This window comes from Zootoca vivipara, chromosome 12, assembly GCF_963506605.1.
Source record: "Zootoca vivipara chromosome 12, rZooViv1.1, whole genome shotgun sequence".
Lineage (NCBI taxonomy): Eukaryota > Metazoa > Chordata > Lepidosauria > Squamata > Lacertidae > Zootoca > Zootoca vivipara.
The window spans coordinates 53,077,699-53,091,627 of record NC_083287.1 but is presented as its reverse complement, the minus strand read 5'-3'; the positions used below and the strand labels follow the sequence as shown (position 1 = coordinate 53,091,627).

Here is a 13,929-nt window from a genome sequence, read left to right as displayed (position 1 = left end):
TCCCTCTCCTCTTCTCTTACTCTTCAGCCCATGCCAGGTAAAGCTTCTGGGGACTGAGCCCCAGGGAGTGGCTGACACAGAATGTTATGTTCCCACTGTGGGACCACTGAGTTATTTTCCCTTAACAGCTTGTGCTCTCTTCCTTCCTTTTTTCTGATAAGTTGTTTTTTTTTTTTTTTTTTTTGGCTATTGGTTTACTAGCTTACGTACAAATTGAACTAGTGAGGGGGTCACCCTGTCCCCTCTCAAAAGTTAGACTTCCTGCCAGTGGAGAGGTGGGTGGCAACAGCCCACACAGGATCCCCTTCCTCCCTACAGGGGAGGAGCTTATCATGGTAAGTGCCAACGTTTGCATGTCTGAGGAAGCTTCCCTAATACAAACGTGTCTTCTTAGCTTCAGAACTTCTGGCAGATAAAGGAGCTGTTCCACAGACAGACATCTGGGCTGTTGGAGTGACAGCTTTCATCATGTAAGTCTTTCCAAGTTTCATTTTCTTGGGTGTGTGGCTGTTTGGGAAAGAGATAATGGTAACTAAAAATCAGCAGATCTGAAGAAAACATGCAAAGGAGGCTTGGAGCAGAAATTCACCAGGATTCTGTTACTTCACACAATAATAGCCAGCGTGTAATACTGCTCCTTGACCTCTGATGGCTAAGAAATGCATAAACATTATTTGTCTCTATTTGCCCCTCCTGCTTCCACTGCTCCTCTACTGTCCACTTGAGTCAGGTGGGCCACCTCTTAACTGATCCCAGACTCATGTACCGTTAAGATTTCTAAGGCTGCGATCCAAATCACTCACACAAATGGAGCCGGGCTGGGCCCGTTTGCACGGAGTGGAAGCGTCCTTCGACTCCTGCTAGCAGAGTGATGTTTGTGTCACTCTGCCAGTGCAGACCTCGCCCCTCCATCTACAGAATTGTGTGGGCGAAAGTATCCCCATGTGGGCATATGCCTGCAGCATCCCCATGGGCAAAGCCCCAAAGTGGGGCATTCTGAAGACAGGGATGGGCCAGCCCAAGACCCGCCAGTTCCCAAGGTGCTCGCATAGCCAGCCCAGGCTGAAATCAGATATGATCCGGAATTTCCTCCCAGCCACTGTTAAGGGCTTGGAACAAGAAGGGTTTTGCAGACAAGCAACTTTTTGATACCTGTCATGGTGCTGTCAGGTATGGAATGTCCAGAGTGAGGAATTAACTCTTTATTGTCAAAAGTACACTTGCAAATTAGAGAAGGCATGTCTATAAGTCCTGTTGTGATAAATGTAGTATTGTAAAGTTCATTAGGTAAAGGTAAAGGGACCCCTGACCATTAGGTCCAGTCGTGACCGACTCTGGGGTTGCGCGCTCATCTCGCATTATTGGCCGAGGGAGCCGGCGTATAGCTTCCAGGTCATGTGGCCAGCATGACAAAGCCGCTTCTGGCAAACCAGAGCAGCACATGGAAACGCTGTTTACCTTCCCGCTGTAGCGGTTCCTATTTATCTACTTGCATTTTGACGTGCTTTCGAACTGCTAGGTTGGCAGGAGCTGGGACCAAGCAACGGGAGCTCACCCCGTCACAGGGATTCGAACCGCCGACCTTCTGATCAGCAAGCCCTAGGCTCAGTGGTTTAACCACAGCGCCACCTGGGTTAGACCCACGCAGCCAATCTTCAATGGCTGCCCAGCACGCTCCCCAGCTTGCTCTGCAAAGCTTCTTCTTGTTCGGACCCAGCAGAGTTTCAGCGCAGCTGGAACGATGGCAGTCTGTGTCTTCAATAAAACAGACCCGACTCCGTTGCTTCTAGTCTAACTCATCTTTATTACAGAAGCATAAAAGAAACAGCAAATCTAACAGAATCTAGCTGCATGTTTGCAGTTCTTATCTCTAGCACTCTCTCCTACGCACTCCTCTCCGGCAGAAACTCAGACTCTCAGAACTCAAAACCAAAACTGAACTCTCAAACAAAGGACATTGCATGTAGTGGTGCCTCTACTTACGAATTTAATGCGTTCCAAACACACATCTGTAAGTTGAAAAAATTTGTAAGTCGAATCCCATAGGAATGCATTGGGAGAAAAAAATTGTAAGTCGAAGCAACCCTATCTAAAAATTCATAAGTAGAAAAAATCCTATCTAAACTGCATCCAAGATGGCGGACGGAGCTCCATTTGTAAGTAGAAAAATTCATAAGTAGAGTTATTTGTAAGTAGAGGTACTACTGTATCACTTGTGGGCAGACACCCAGAGAATCAGAACACCTCCAGTGTGCTTTAACTCTGTGTTCACCAGAATCCCAACAACTCCTACGTCTCTCAGCGACTCCTAGATGTGCACCTGAAGAGGCAGTTGCTGCAACTGAGAGCCCCCCTCCCTCTTGTCTTATGTATCTCCCCCACCCAAGCTGCATGCAAGCAAGCGAAGAATTTGCCTGTGTGTAAGCTCCTGCTTCAGTCCTCTTCTGGTCCTGGGAGACAGTGGAGCAGGAGAGGTGGGGGCAGGAAGAGCAGGTGTGGAAGCCATGGACTCTACACCAGCTTAACCTATCTCCCCCTCCTCCTGCAGCTGTTCTTCACTCTCCAGTCCTGCAGCTTCTCCTGCCTCTGACTCTCATCTCCTGGCTGCTACAGCTTCCCCCAGCTCATGTATCCCTTCTTCCAAGTCCATCTCGAACCCCCTTCTCTCTGTGCCCAATCATCAGAATCCAGTCACCACTCCTCAGTGTCTCCTGCCAGTCCCTGACAATCCCCGAGGTGGGGCAGAGGTGCTTATCTAAACCCAATTAGCCATAAGCTCTCCTGGTGCCCCAGAAACCTTGCTCTTCATAGCTCCCTGTGCAGACTGGAGAGCCTCTTCTGTGAAATGGGAATGAGACGACCTCTCCTCCCTTCCAGAGGGGAGGGTTTGCGGGCGGGGCCCGTTTCCTGCATCTGCATGTTCGGCCCCCTGCATTAGCCCCTCCTCGCCACTGCATCATACTCCTCAGCCGGCCAATAGGGCTTGCTGGGGGGTGGAGTCTGGCTCCGTTTAAGCGGCTGCGGCGGCAGGGATATTTCTCTTTTGCTTCCTGCCTGCATCGGATCAAGACTGAAGACCTTGCTGGTTTTCCCCCATTAACCTAAAATCACGTGTCCTTGTGTCTTATTTACTCCACACGGGTGACGGGTCATCGACACGCAGTCAGATGCTTGTCAAAAGTTGGGTGGAGATGAATAAAGATTGAAAAGTGCTTAACATGATAACAGAGCTTGGGGTGGTGGCTGCTTTCCTCACCTGCCGTAGAAGTGGCTGTAGGCAATTGAAGGTTTGTGGGCTAAACTGAAGATCAGCAAACAACCAAAAAAAAAATCAGCTAGGGTGGAGGCACAAGCAAGCTGCATGGTGGGCAGCTGCCAGGCAGTCAGGAGCCAGCCAAAGAAGAGAGAAATGGAGAGATGAAGAACAGAAATGGGTAGAAGGGGGGACAGGAGTAAGTGAAAGGACCCCAGTGTGTGACAGGAGACAAAGGGGCAGTGGGATAGAGGAGGGAGAGGTGAAAAGAGCCCATAAGGCAAGTGTTGGACTGCAGGCATCCCCAAACTTCAGCCCTCCAGATGTTTTGGACTACAATTCCCATCTTCCCTGACCACTGGTCCTGTTAGCTAGGGATCATGGGAGTTGTAGACCAAAACATCTGGAGGGCTGCAGTTGGGGGATGCCTGTGTTGGAGGGTCAGAAGGAGGCAAGAGCTGGATGGGAAGCTGAAGGGGGAGCAGAGAAAGGGCATGAAGGGAGATATAAGGCTGCTTTGAGACAGAAGGGAAGAGAGGGAAAGAGACAGGATAGAGGAAGAGAGAGAATGATGCCACTCCTTAGAATACGAGGCAGGCTAGTCAAGGGGTCTGGGATGGCTATGATCTAAGCCCAGGCAGAGTGACCACTTCCTAGTGGTGGTGGTGGGAGAGAGCCAATAGAGGAGGAGGAGGAGGAATGGGAAGCCTTGGAGAAGCCCTTAAAGACTAAGTGGTGAGTGGACCGGTGGGTGCTTCCACTTTTCCATGCACCCTGCATGGAATTGGACCAAGGAGGAGATCCCTCCCAGAAGAGCTTGCTTGACGATGGCAGAGGTGATCTGGACTGAGCACAGGTCTAGTTAATAAAGCATTGATGAAAGAGATTTAAAGCAGTGTCTGTGCGCTTCCCTGGATCAGTGTGGGAGACTGTGAGGTTTTTTTCTGTGCTGCTTTGCTTCTGCCCGAGTTGGTGGTCAAGGTCAAAAAGAACCATTTCTAATACTCTTCTCCTCTGTCCTCAGGCTGAGTGCTGAATACCCGATCGGCTCTGAGGCTGCCTGTGACTTTGGGAGGCTTGTGAAGAGAGAGAAAATCAAGTTCCACAAATGCTATGCGGGCCTTTCAGGAGGAGCCGTTTCCTTCCTACAAAGCACACTGTCCTCTAATCCATGGTGCGAAGGTCCCTCTTTATCTAAGGCAGCCTTTCTCAAGAATTAGTTAATTATTATAGAGTGTGTGTGTGTGTGTGTGTGTGTGTGTGTGTCCCTTCACTGTACTGTATCTCACACAAAAAGAGAGCCTTGTTCAAGTGATCCCAGTTTAACTAATGAACCCCCCCAAAGCAGTTGTGCTAGTACATCAGTAATAAAGAGGCAAGACACAGGTTATGGGGTAAACTAGGTCTAGTTTATTACTCAATAGCTTAAGCACTTGAGAACATTGGATCTAGTCCAATGTCCATCTAGTCCAACTCCCTGCAATGCAAAAATTCTGCCCACGGCCATCCCTGGGGGAGCTCGAACCACCAACCTGGTTAACAGCCTGAAACACTGATGTGTTGTGCCACAGGAGCCTCTTGTTGTTGTTGTTTAGTCGTTTAGTCGTATCCGACTCTTCGTGACCCCATGGACCAGAGCACGCCAGGCACTCCTGTCTTCCACTGCCTCCCGCAGTTTGGACAAACTCATGTTCGTAGCTTCGAGAACACTGTCTAACCATCTTGTCCTCTGTCGTCCCCTTCTCCTAAGTGCCCTCTATCTTTCCCAACATCAGGGTCTTTTCCAGGGAGTCTTCTCTTCTCATGAGGTGGCCAAAGTATTGGAGCCTCAGATTCAGGATCTGTCCTTCCAGTGAGCACACAGGGCTGATTTCCTTCAGAATGGATAGGTTTGATCTTCCTGCAGTCCATGGGACTCTCAAGAGTCTCCTCCAGCACCATAATTCAAAAGCATCAATTCTTAGTGTGTGTGTGTGAGGAGCCTCTTAGTAATTTATAAAACTTTCAACCTGTGTAATGGAAGTTAGACAGTATGTGAGTCTACCCTGCGGGAAGTCAAGCTAGCCTTATTCCCAGCAACTTCCCACCCCCGCCACACCCTTAAGGCGAGGAGGGAGGTGTTCCTGATTCATGCCCCCTTCAAGCCACATAACTCAAAGGGATGGTTAACTTCAAAAGCCCCATGAGTTAACGAGCCCTGTGTTCGTCTCTAGAATCACAGTTCAACAGAAAAATGCCTCTGCGTTCTCACCATTTGTGCCCCCCTCTTTCCTGCGCAACACCTGCTAAGTGACCAAAAGTCGATAAAAGCAATAAACCTCATTATTCAGTGCCCACCACTCATTGCTCTAAGGTTGTCATGCAGTATAGAGCAGGCAAAGAAAATCCCCTTCTGCCAGCCAATCACAGGAGAAGACAAAAATTCCTAGTCAATGCCAGCCAATATCAACCACCCAATATCACCCGGACTGGGTGCCACCTCAGCACTGTGGAAAAGGAAGAGATGGAGAAGGCAGGGAAACCTTTTAGATCTTCCACCCTCTCCTTTCTGCTGGTATTTGCCAGTATGCCCCATTTCCCTCCCCTCTGCAAACACAATCCCACCTGGGCAACAAAAAAAAAATGAAAGGCACAAATACAGGATGGGTGACACCTGGCTTGAGAGCAGTACATGTGAAAAGGATCTAGGAGTCTTGGTAGACCACAAACTTGACATGAGTCAACAGTGTGATGCAGCAGCTTAAAAAGCCAGTGCAATTCTGGCCTGCATCAATAGGAGTATAGCATCTAGATCTAGGGAAGTAATAGTACCACTGTATTCTGCTCTGGTCAGACCTCACCTGGAGTACTGTGTCCAGTTCTGGGCACCGCAGTTCAAGAAGGATACTGACAAGCTGGAACGTGTCCAGAGGAGGGCAACCAAAATGGTCAAAGGCCTGGAAACGATGCCTTATGAGGAACGGCTTAGGGAGCTGGGCATGTTTAGCCTGGAGAAGAGAAGGTTAAAGGGTGATATGATAGCCATGTTCAAATATATAAAAGGATGTCATATAGAAGAGGAAGAAAGGTTGTTTTCTGCTGCTCCAGAGAAGCTGACATGGAGCAATGGATTCAAACTACAAGAAAGAAGATTCCACCTAAACATTAGGAAGAACTTCCTGACAGTAAGAGCTGTTCGACAGTGGAACTTGCTGCCAAGGAGTGTGGTGGAGTCTCCTTCTTTGGAGGTCTTTAAGCAGAGGCTTGATAGCCATCTGTCAAGAATGCTTTGATGGTGTTTCCTGCTTGGCAGGAGGTTGGACTGGATGGCCCTTGTGGTCTCTTCCAACTCTATGATTCTATGGAGTATGGTGAGACTAGGCTACAATGGACCACTCATTCATCCCCTATTTGGGGCAAGCAAAAACCTAGCATCCCAAAATAATGGTGGTAGGCACTGGCATGTTCTCCGGCTACTTGGCTCTGCTGAATTCTGCAGGTAGTAAGAGCAGACGTCACTTGTCTGTAACACATCACTAGTTGGGTGCAGTGCACTCACAGGCAAGCACACTTCCAATACATCACAACATCCTTCTGTCCATCCCACGCAACTGGCAGTAGTTCTCTAATGCTTCAGGCAAGAGTCCCCCCCAAGATCTACCTGAAATCCTTTTAAACGGAGAAGTAAGAGAGTTTATTTCTCTCCCCCCCCCCCGGCTTCCGATTGTGTTCTTCTGCTGAGCTGAGGCCGCTCCCCAAGCATGGTGGAATAATCACTATAATACTCAGCAGGGGTAAAGTATAGAGTCTATCCCAGGCACCCCCAGACTGCGGCCCTCCAGATGTTTTGGCCTACAACTCCCATGATCCCTAGCTAACAGGACCAGTGGTCAGGGATGATGGGAATTGTAGTCCAAAACATCTGGAGGGCCGCAGTCTGGGGATGCCTGGTCTATCCCATGACTGTGAGCAGAATTAGTTCCCTTCACTTGGAGATTAGCAAAACAACTGATTCTAGGACCTGTCATTCTTTTTCTCTACTAGGAGGCGGCCAACAGCATCTGAATGCCTTCAGTCTCCATGGCTGCAGGAAACAGGCTTGGATGAGAGGCAACAAGCAACAGTTAATTTCTCCACCACTAAACTGAGGAACTTTCTAGCTGAGCGGGAAAGAAAAAGGGCTCTACTCTGTTCCAAGTATGGCCTGATGACCGTGTAGTGAAGCACATTCGGAGAGAATCGCTTTCAGACTTCCATTTCCACATGATCCTACTCACACCTAGGAATGTGTTATTATAATTTCTGGCTTCTGGACTGAAAGGGGATGGTCACAATTAGGTGTGAGTCAAAAGATTGCTGCTCATCTGCGTATTTATGTATCCACAGTAATCACAACCCGTATTTTCATGGATGGATACCAAGTTGCAGGTCATGCACATCTCTCATTTATCCTACACTATTGTTTATCTGAAGATGTCATTATGGAGTGGAACAATTGTGGTGTACTTAAGGTGGGAGGCAGTAATAATGGTTTAGATGAAACATTATGGGAATCTGGAAAAAAAAACTTCTGGAATCTCTTTCTTTGGTGATTGTGTACTTGTCAGTTTTGGAGGCTTTCCAAGGTAACTCATGGGTTCCACAATTTTATAAACTCTCTGAGCTAAATTGAACACTGGTGCTCAACAGCTAAAAAAGAGAGAGAATGTCGTAAAACATACCATTCATTTGTCAACAGGAGTCTGTAAAATACGAGCAAGCTGTGATCCTTCGATGCAACCAAGAACCTCCTTTGGGGCTTGGAGTAATGTTGGCCAGAATGACTGTCTAGCTAAGAAACTTGTTTTGACAGTTCAGGAAATGGATTTCTTATTGAATATTATTATAATCTAAGCTGTAATCAAATCCCCCTCCCATTGTGCTGTGGAAGCCTGGCTTGATACTGTGCTGCTTCAAACTTCATTCAAAACCTGTTGCTTTCAGCTGATTGGGTTGTCCGTCTTTATGGCCTTTATAGTACTTTGTATACTAGCTCTCTGTTACAAGCTACCTGTGCTATATTTCAGAGAAACACTGTTTCAGTAAAGCAGAGCTTTCCAAACAGTTCATATTGGTGACACACTTTTTCGACATGCATCATATCGCGACACAGTTTTAATAGCAAGCTGGAGGTTAAACTAACCCCTTTCCAGCCCTAGGGAGGAGTGTTGGAAGTCTTCATGTGACACACCTCTACACCGCAGCTGACACAACATGTTGCAACACACAGTTTGGAAAGCTCTGCAGCAAAGGAACCATTCGCTTGTTCTCTGTGGTTAACTTCAGACTTGGTAAGGGTGTAGCTAGTCCCTAGCAGAACAAACATGGTGATCGTGACCAGATATGTGAGAGAAATGTGGGCGAGCCTGCAGGAATAATGGAACCTATTACTGAAAAAAACACAGGAGTTAACTTGCTGTGGGTACAATATAATAAGATATGTTAATGCAGATTACCTTGTACTTCTCTAGGGGTGCCCACAAAAGTACTTCTAGCACCCTATCGGCTATGAATCATTGCTTGATGATCCCATTAATTATAAGCAGCTAGAGAGTCAAAAATGCCACTTAAGTGCATCATTTTCGCATGCAAAGAGTTTTGTCCATATATGAGAATATTTCATAGTCTTATCTGCGAGTGTATTTGAGGTCTTTTACTGTAGCACATGTAGTGGGCTGGCCTTGCAATCCAGGATGACTTCCAAGCAAAGACACAAGTTTCTGTTATCTGGCTAAATTATTCCTTGTTTGGCACCATTGTGATCTCAGTTGCCATCAGTATATTCCCTCTTTTGCTGTGCTAGCTGGACTTGATGTGGTATTTCTTCTGGAACAACCAAATTTATGCACCGCCTTGGAAACCTGTTGTTTTCAGCCAGTTTGATTGGCAATCTATATCCCTTATATTGTTGAATTTTTTTTGAATATGCCAGAAGAATATGTCAGACTATTCTCTGAACAAAGCAGCTGAATTATTTCTGACCTTTTGATTCCACGCACACACATTCAAGAGGCCAAACCGAACCGTCCAGGGGTCCTTTACCTTTACCAAGGCTGTAAAAAATGTGACTGGTTGTGAACCAGACTGATTCTGGTTAAGTACTAGCAGAAATCCATGGACTTGGGTGAAGGAACTAGGCCTTGAGATAACAAACTAAGAACTAAGGTATAGTTTATCCCATTTCCTTTTCTTCAAGCCACTTTGCCTTGATGTCTTTAGAGGAGCTTTAATCAAGCCAACAAGTGTTAGTGCAGAAAGTCTGGATGTTGAGAAAACTTGAAGAAAACTATTTCTGCTGTCAGAAGTTTTCTTCTGTAAAATAGCCTACATGCAAGGCAAGCTGAGCTAAAAGTTCACAGGGAGGAAAGGTCTTGGCTTACGAGCTGGCTCCTTTTCTGAAGTTGTCGTGGTTTTAATCAGTTTGAAGTTTTAGTTGATCAGTGGAGGTAAACATCATTTGAGGAGGAAGGTATCTTAATGTAGGGTTTGTATTTTTACTCTACTAGCAGCATCCAGACTAACAGCGTCTTTTCTTATGTATATGATGTGAATGAAGTGACTTACCTTTTTTCCTACTTGCATGTATTTTGAGCACAACTAAAGATATTTATGAATATTGAGCTGTTTTGTTAAATAAATTATTTTAATAAAGATTTTATGCCAGAGTTGTTGGTGCTGACTATGTTATGACAGATTGAAATGGTTTCTTAGGATGAAAATTAATGCACACAGTTGAAACAGCCAGTTAGCAAATCACTCTGCATGATACGGCTCCTTTTATTACATGTCTAATCAACCTGCCCAACACAGTTGCTTTATCTTGATCTTTATTGTTTCCTCATATTCCATTCATTTCTCGTAAGTATTCCTTTTCAATTTTAAAGGTTTTACATTCGTGTAGAAACAAAGGTACAGACAAACAAAATAATAATAATCAAAATTACAAAACATAGGAGCAGCACAGAGGGGGTATTTTCCATATAAGTTGAGAGCAGATGATGTGGGGGAAATAAAAGCAGTTAAAAGCATGCATTCTTAATTACGCTTAAGCCTTTATATCTAAGAGTACTCATGTCATCAATAGATATGTGACTTTCATGATACTGGACCTAGAGTCACAGCTTGGCCCAGGGGACATTGTCTTGCGCTACAATAAATAAAAGAGATAAAGTTGATTGCAGGTGCAAAGACGAATGTTGACGTATACCTTGAACTCTTGCACCTTGCAAATAATGAGGCAAAGTCCAGTACTGTACATGTTATGAAAGGTAGCTAGTGTACAGAACAGCTTGTGTCCTTATTTGGTGTAGGCCCATTCTGCTTGCTGACATCAACTGCAGAGTGAAGCTACTGGGAAATGAGCTGCTTGGGATGAAAGCAATCCCCTCTATATTCCTATCTTAGGGCTCATCTAGATTTCCTTTTGTGCCGCGTTTCTAGGCTCAGTTCTGCACTCTAAAGCACTGTGCCTGAGTGCTTCTCTCTCTTCTCCCCCCCCCCACTGCTTTCCCCACAAAAACCTGCTCTTTACTGCTGAACTGGAACAAATGGCAATTCAATTCAGTCCAAGCCTTTCTGAGGGAAAAGGCTGACATTGCATAGTACCATTAGATGGGAATTAGAAGAAGAACAGTTTAGGACCTACTAGGCAGGATGTGTGTTGTATGCTGGGTAAGAAAAAGTGTCCGGGTGAAGCTTTTGAATTCTAAAGTTAGGACATTCCATGTTGCTGGCAAGTGCAAATGTGGGTTCAGGGTGCACAAAGCAAGGGGGGAACAGAGTACCTGGTTCTACACACACACACACACACACACACACACACACACACACACACACACCTCACTTCAGATTGGGGATAGAGACAGAGGGCTTATTCACACTTTGTCTTGTCCTGCTGCTTTCTCTGGGGAAAGCCACTCTTTAGTGCTCAATTGCAACAAACGGCAATTGGGTTTTCTGCAGATTGACGTTTTCTTTCTGATTCAAAGCCAAGGAGTGTGTTTTCCCTGGGAATTAAGTGGGACAATGGGGAAACAATTCAGACCCATGCTTTCTAGGCATGGGACAAATGGAATTGTGTACAAGCCCAAAGACAATGAGATACACCTGGCTTGCCAAAGGGCACCCAGTGAGTGCATAGCTGACATGAGATTCTAACTGGGGTCCTCATCTTTCCTCCTAAGGATTAAAAGTCTTAACCAGAAGAAGAAGTTGCAGATGAAAGTATCTTAGTGTGAGAACGATCGAGCAACCCACCGCCACTTGATAGTGCTGTTCTGCTAACCCTTAACTCCACTGCTTTGAAAGGAGATTGGTGCCTTAGATAGATAAATGCTAGCACAGACTATTAGCTTGCATGCTATCAATTCCACCACACTTTAAAAAGTTATGAGGCCCACAGCCTGCACTTAATTCCATAACAATGGGGAAATAAAACTGTAGGATAAAACGACTTGTTAAACGATAATGGCTTCTACCAAACATTCTGTGCAAGCGCTACGTTCTCCCATGAGCTTTTACCCACATCCAGAAACATACATTTGATCTCTTGTTAAACTTACTTTGGCCTGAAGATGCCCCTGCCTCCTACCTTCAGTGGCGAAGTCGATACCTGAACTGAACATCGTGTGTGGGCTGCATCACACCAAACCCATAGCGGTTCTTGATCACAGGAGGGATTTCCTCCTCCGTGTTAACCAGCTGCATATCAAAGTATGTCAGCATCAGGAAGGCAAAGAGCTTAACCTCATTGGTAGCAAAGTATCGCCCAGGGCACATGGAAGTCCCTGCACCCCATGGCATGGTGAAATATTTCACCTTTTCCCCATTCTTATAGAATTCCTTTTTCCTGCCGTGTAGGCTGAGGAACCTGTCATATTTGAAAACATGGGGATCTGGGTGGATTTCCGGGTCCATATGTGCTGCCACAAAGGGGAAAAGGGCAACTCTGTCTCCTTTGCGCAGGAGATATTGTCTTCCATCGTTCATCTTGAGTTCTAGGTCCACCACCACAGCCCTGACCAGCATAGGGGCTGCTGCCAGTCTCAAAGTCTCTTCCACAGCGCTGTCCAAGATGGGGGTCTTGTCTAACATCTCCTTGGTGACATTAAGCACTGCGCCCCCTGCCCTCACTTCCTGGCCAGATTCTCCCACCACTCTGTCCACTTCTTTCCTCACCTCATCCATTGCCTTGGGGTTTTTCATCAGGTAGGCAAGAAGCCAGAAGGAAGCTGGGCCAGTATTACCTTGAGCTGCCCACAGGAGCAGAAACAGAAATCTATCCCGCATGTATTCGGGCATGCCAGCCTCGGCCAGCTGCTCTTGCTGGTCACTTATCCAACCACTGATGTTACTCCTCTCATAGACATCCTTCACAGACATGATTTTCCAGAAGAGTCTCTTCAGAGACTCAGCTTCTTTTCTCTCTCCATGAGACAGCGTGGAAGAAGCAAATCCTGGGAAGAGTTTATCATATTTGCGAAACTCTACAAACACATCTTCAGAGCCAGTTAAGTCTTGCCTCTCGGCATCTCCTTTGTTCTTTTCACCTTTGCTGGTTGCATTTCCAAACAGGGCTAGATATCCAGCCCTAAAGACCATGTTGTAGCTGAAGTGGAACAGTCCGTCCTGTTTCCAGGACTTCTGCCCTCCTGCCGAACTCAGGTTGTGGCCCATTACTCTATGCAGGCTTTCCATCATGGCCTGGGTCATCACCACGAGCCCATTGCCCTTGAGGTGCTTTACGCTGGCTGTCTCTATTATCTTATGAGTGCTTATTTCAGGTTTAAAACCAAACACTTGGGCCACAAGTTGTGTGGCGAAGGCATTGAAATCCAGCCTGGTTCTTGCTTCCTTCACAATAGCTCCATAGGAGAGTGGGTCCATCACAAAGGTGAAATAATATCCTCCAAGCAGGACCGTGAAGATATCTCCATGCTTCTTCTGCATCCTTTGCAAGAAGTCAACACCGTCCTTTCGGTAGCTCAATGCATGTCCAAGCCACGGGATGAGGCCTTTATCTAAAGGGGGCTCTTTGGCTCTCCTCTGGCGGAACGCCCCCACCAGATAGAGCCCCCCCAATATGCATGCCAGGACGGCACATAGGACCATCGCCCAGAAAGCCATCTTTCGGAGCTCTGTGATACAAAAGCACAAGCCAGCTCTTGCAGGGGGAAAAAACAAGTGGGTGTAAAAAGTTGCTTCACTTATCATGAATCTAGGTGGAGCCAGTAAGCAGATGAATCAAAGGTTAACCCTTGCTAAGGTTAATTTATTTCCACTAAAATAATATCTGAACTAGAGCTTGTAACAGATGGGAGTGTTTTTTAATTCCAGTTGTGGTTTATGTTTTTTTGAATGTAGATTGAGCGTGCGCAGCTTTTAAATATTTCTTTATTTTTAATCAGTAGAAATGCAGATGTAACTCTGTAATAGATGGATCTGACTTGGGAACAAAAGGGGAAGCAGCAAGGGGGAGGAGGGGAAAATGTGGGTGACTTTGCAGGATGGAATCAAAAATAAGGTAAGAAGTGATTGGTGGCAAGGGCGTACCCACCATGCGGCAAGTTAGGGCAGCTGCCCTACTCTAGAAGCAGGGCTGGTGGGCAGAGGCGGAGCACAGCCCGGCGGAGCGCGAGTTCGCCATTCCCGCCGCACCG

The 13,929-nt window shown here is 46.4% G+C and overlaps 2 protein-coding genes across 31 annotated transcripts in view; one reads left to right on the top strand and one right to left on the bottom strand.

Annotated features, from left to right (window-relative positions):
- OBSCN (obscurin, cytoskeletal calmodulin and titin-interacting RhoGEF) overlaps window positions 1–9,466 on the top strand; it is a 289,452-nt gene extending 279,986 nt beyond the window's left edge. For all 30 annotated transcript variants that reach the window (XM_060280972.1, XM_060280969.1, XM_060280957.1 and 27 more), the window contains 3 exons: window positions 395–470; window positions 4,278–4,427; window positions 7,277–9,466. In XM_060280972.1, coding sequence (XP_060136955.1) covers window positions 395–470; window positions 4,278–4,427; window positions 7,277–7,451 — 401 coding nt within the window. In that variant the 3' untranslated portion in view covers window positions 7,452–9,466. The remainder of the gene's footprint in view (window positions 1–394; window positions 471–4,277; window positions 4,428–7,276) is intronic.
- LOC118091758 (5-beta-cholestane-3-alpha,7-alpha-diol 12-alpha-hydroxylase-like) lies at window positions 108–13,436 on the bottom strand. Its single transcript, XM_060280983.1, has 2 exons — window positions 1,984–13,436; window positions 108–507 (listed from the first exon to the last, which is right to left on the bottom strand). Exon 1 carries the CDS (start codon window positions 13,394–13,396, stop codon window positions 11,864–11,866), a length of 1,533 nt encoding a protein of 510 aa, XP_060136966.1. The 5' UTR covers window positions 13,397–13,436; the 3' UTR covers window positions 108–507; window positions 1,984–11,863.
- Window positions 13,437–13,929: the final 493 nt, after the last annotated feature.

What these genes read in the sequence shown, in the direction of transcription:
- LOC118091758 (XM_060280983.1), bottom strand. Translation starts at nt 13,396, where the DNA reads ATGGCTTTCTGGGCGATGGTCCTATGTGCCGTCCTGGCATGCATATTG.